This window comes from Trachymyrmex septentrionalis, unplaced genomic scaffold (assembly GCF_001594115.1).
Source record: "Trachymyrmex septentrionalis isolate Tsep2-gDNA-1 unplaced genomic scaffold, Tsep1.0 scaffold243, whole genome shotgun sequence".
Classification (NCBI taxonomy): Eukaryota; Metazoa; Arthropoda; class Insecta; order Hymenoptera; family Formicidae; genus Trachymyrmex; species Trachymyrmex septentrionalis.
In genome coordinates, this window is record NW_017305401.1 from 71,752 (window position 1) to 72,733 (window position 982).

At 61.5% G+C, this 982-nt stretch overlaps 2 protein-coding genes across 2 annotated transcripts in view; one reads left to right on the forward strand and one right to left on the reverse strand.

Moving 5' to 3' along the window:
• The window catches only part of LOC108748823 (putative transcription factor SOX-15), a 54,163-nt gene that overhangs the window by 44,281 nt on the left and 8,900 nt on the right, over positions 1–982 (reverse strand). The gene's annotated exons all lie outside the window — the stretch shown is intronic.
• Positions 280–982, forward strand: part of LOC108748806 — a 4,297-nt gene continuing 3,594 nt past the window's right edge. Inside the window, exon 1 of the mRNA XM_018487168.1 lies at positions 280–376. Coding sequence (XP_018342670.1) covers positions 280–376 — 97 coding nt within the window. The remainder of the gene's footprint in view (positions 377–982) is intronic.

Below are 982 nucleotides of genomic sequence, written 5' to 3' on the forward strand. Positions count from 1 at the left end.
TTTTTTTTTCCTCGCGACGACAGGAGGAACACCGGAAAGGCTTGAACGTGGATCGCGTTGCGTCGAATATCGCTGTCACTGTCGAATCACGACGAACATCGATGCTCTCGTGTTACAGCACAAATGTCTCGTTTAAGAATCTTGTTTGCGGCATAAAATAAACCGAACACACTAAGGTTGGAACGCGAAAGGACGCGCGTTAACATTCACAATGGGCCGGCGCGCGCGCGCGCGCGCGCGCGTGTGTGTTGATCCGTCAGACGTTGCACACCCGCGGAAATGTCAAACGTTGAGGATGTCGGGCCTCGCAGCAGCAGCAACAGTGGCAGCAGCGACGGCGGCAGGAACGGCAGCGGCGGCCGTCGCTCGCGTGGGAGTGTGACATAATACCACGCTCGGTTCCTGCGCAAGAATCCCTACGGATCCCGCATTCACCGCGCGGATCCTTCCGTGCGTCCTCTTCCGCGAGTCGTCGTGTCCGCTGCTGTCCCTATTCTCGCTCCGACAACCGATATTTCGATCCTCGATCTCACACTGCCGTTAGGTTAAATAATAACAAAGCGGTCCCGATCCCGGCACCGCACGCAGCAATTCCTCGCAAAAGTACGTATCACGTGTCCGTCAATCTTCCTCCCGTGGAAGGATTCGTGTACACGCGGCGCACGCCGCGGATCAGCTGCAACGCGTGTAGACGCGCGCGCACGACAGCAGCCGACCTATGGAGACGTCCCGTCCCGGCGTCCGTCTGACTGCGCCTGATTGCCTTGCCTCTGCGGCTTTTGCCTCTCGCCTGCCTCTAGCCTGGATCGCTCGCCTCCTGCGCGTTACCGCGTTCCGTCGTTCCGTGCTGCACACGACGACTCGGGCCGAGCGCGAACTGAAGTCAGGCGCGCGCGCTCCGCCGAGGTGAGCGGAGGTGACTTGCTACTCGGGCCGGGCTGGGGCCCGGCGCGGAGCGGAGCGAAGCGGCGCGGCGCGGCGC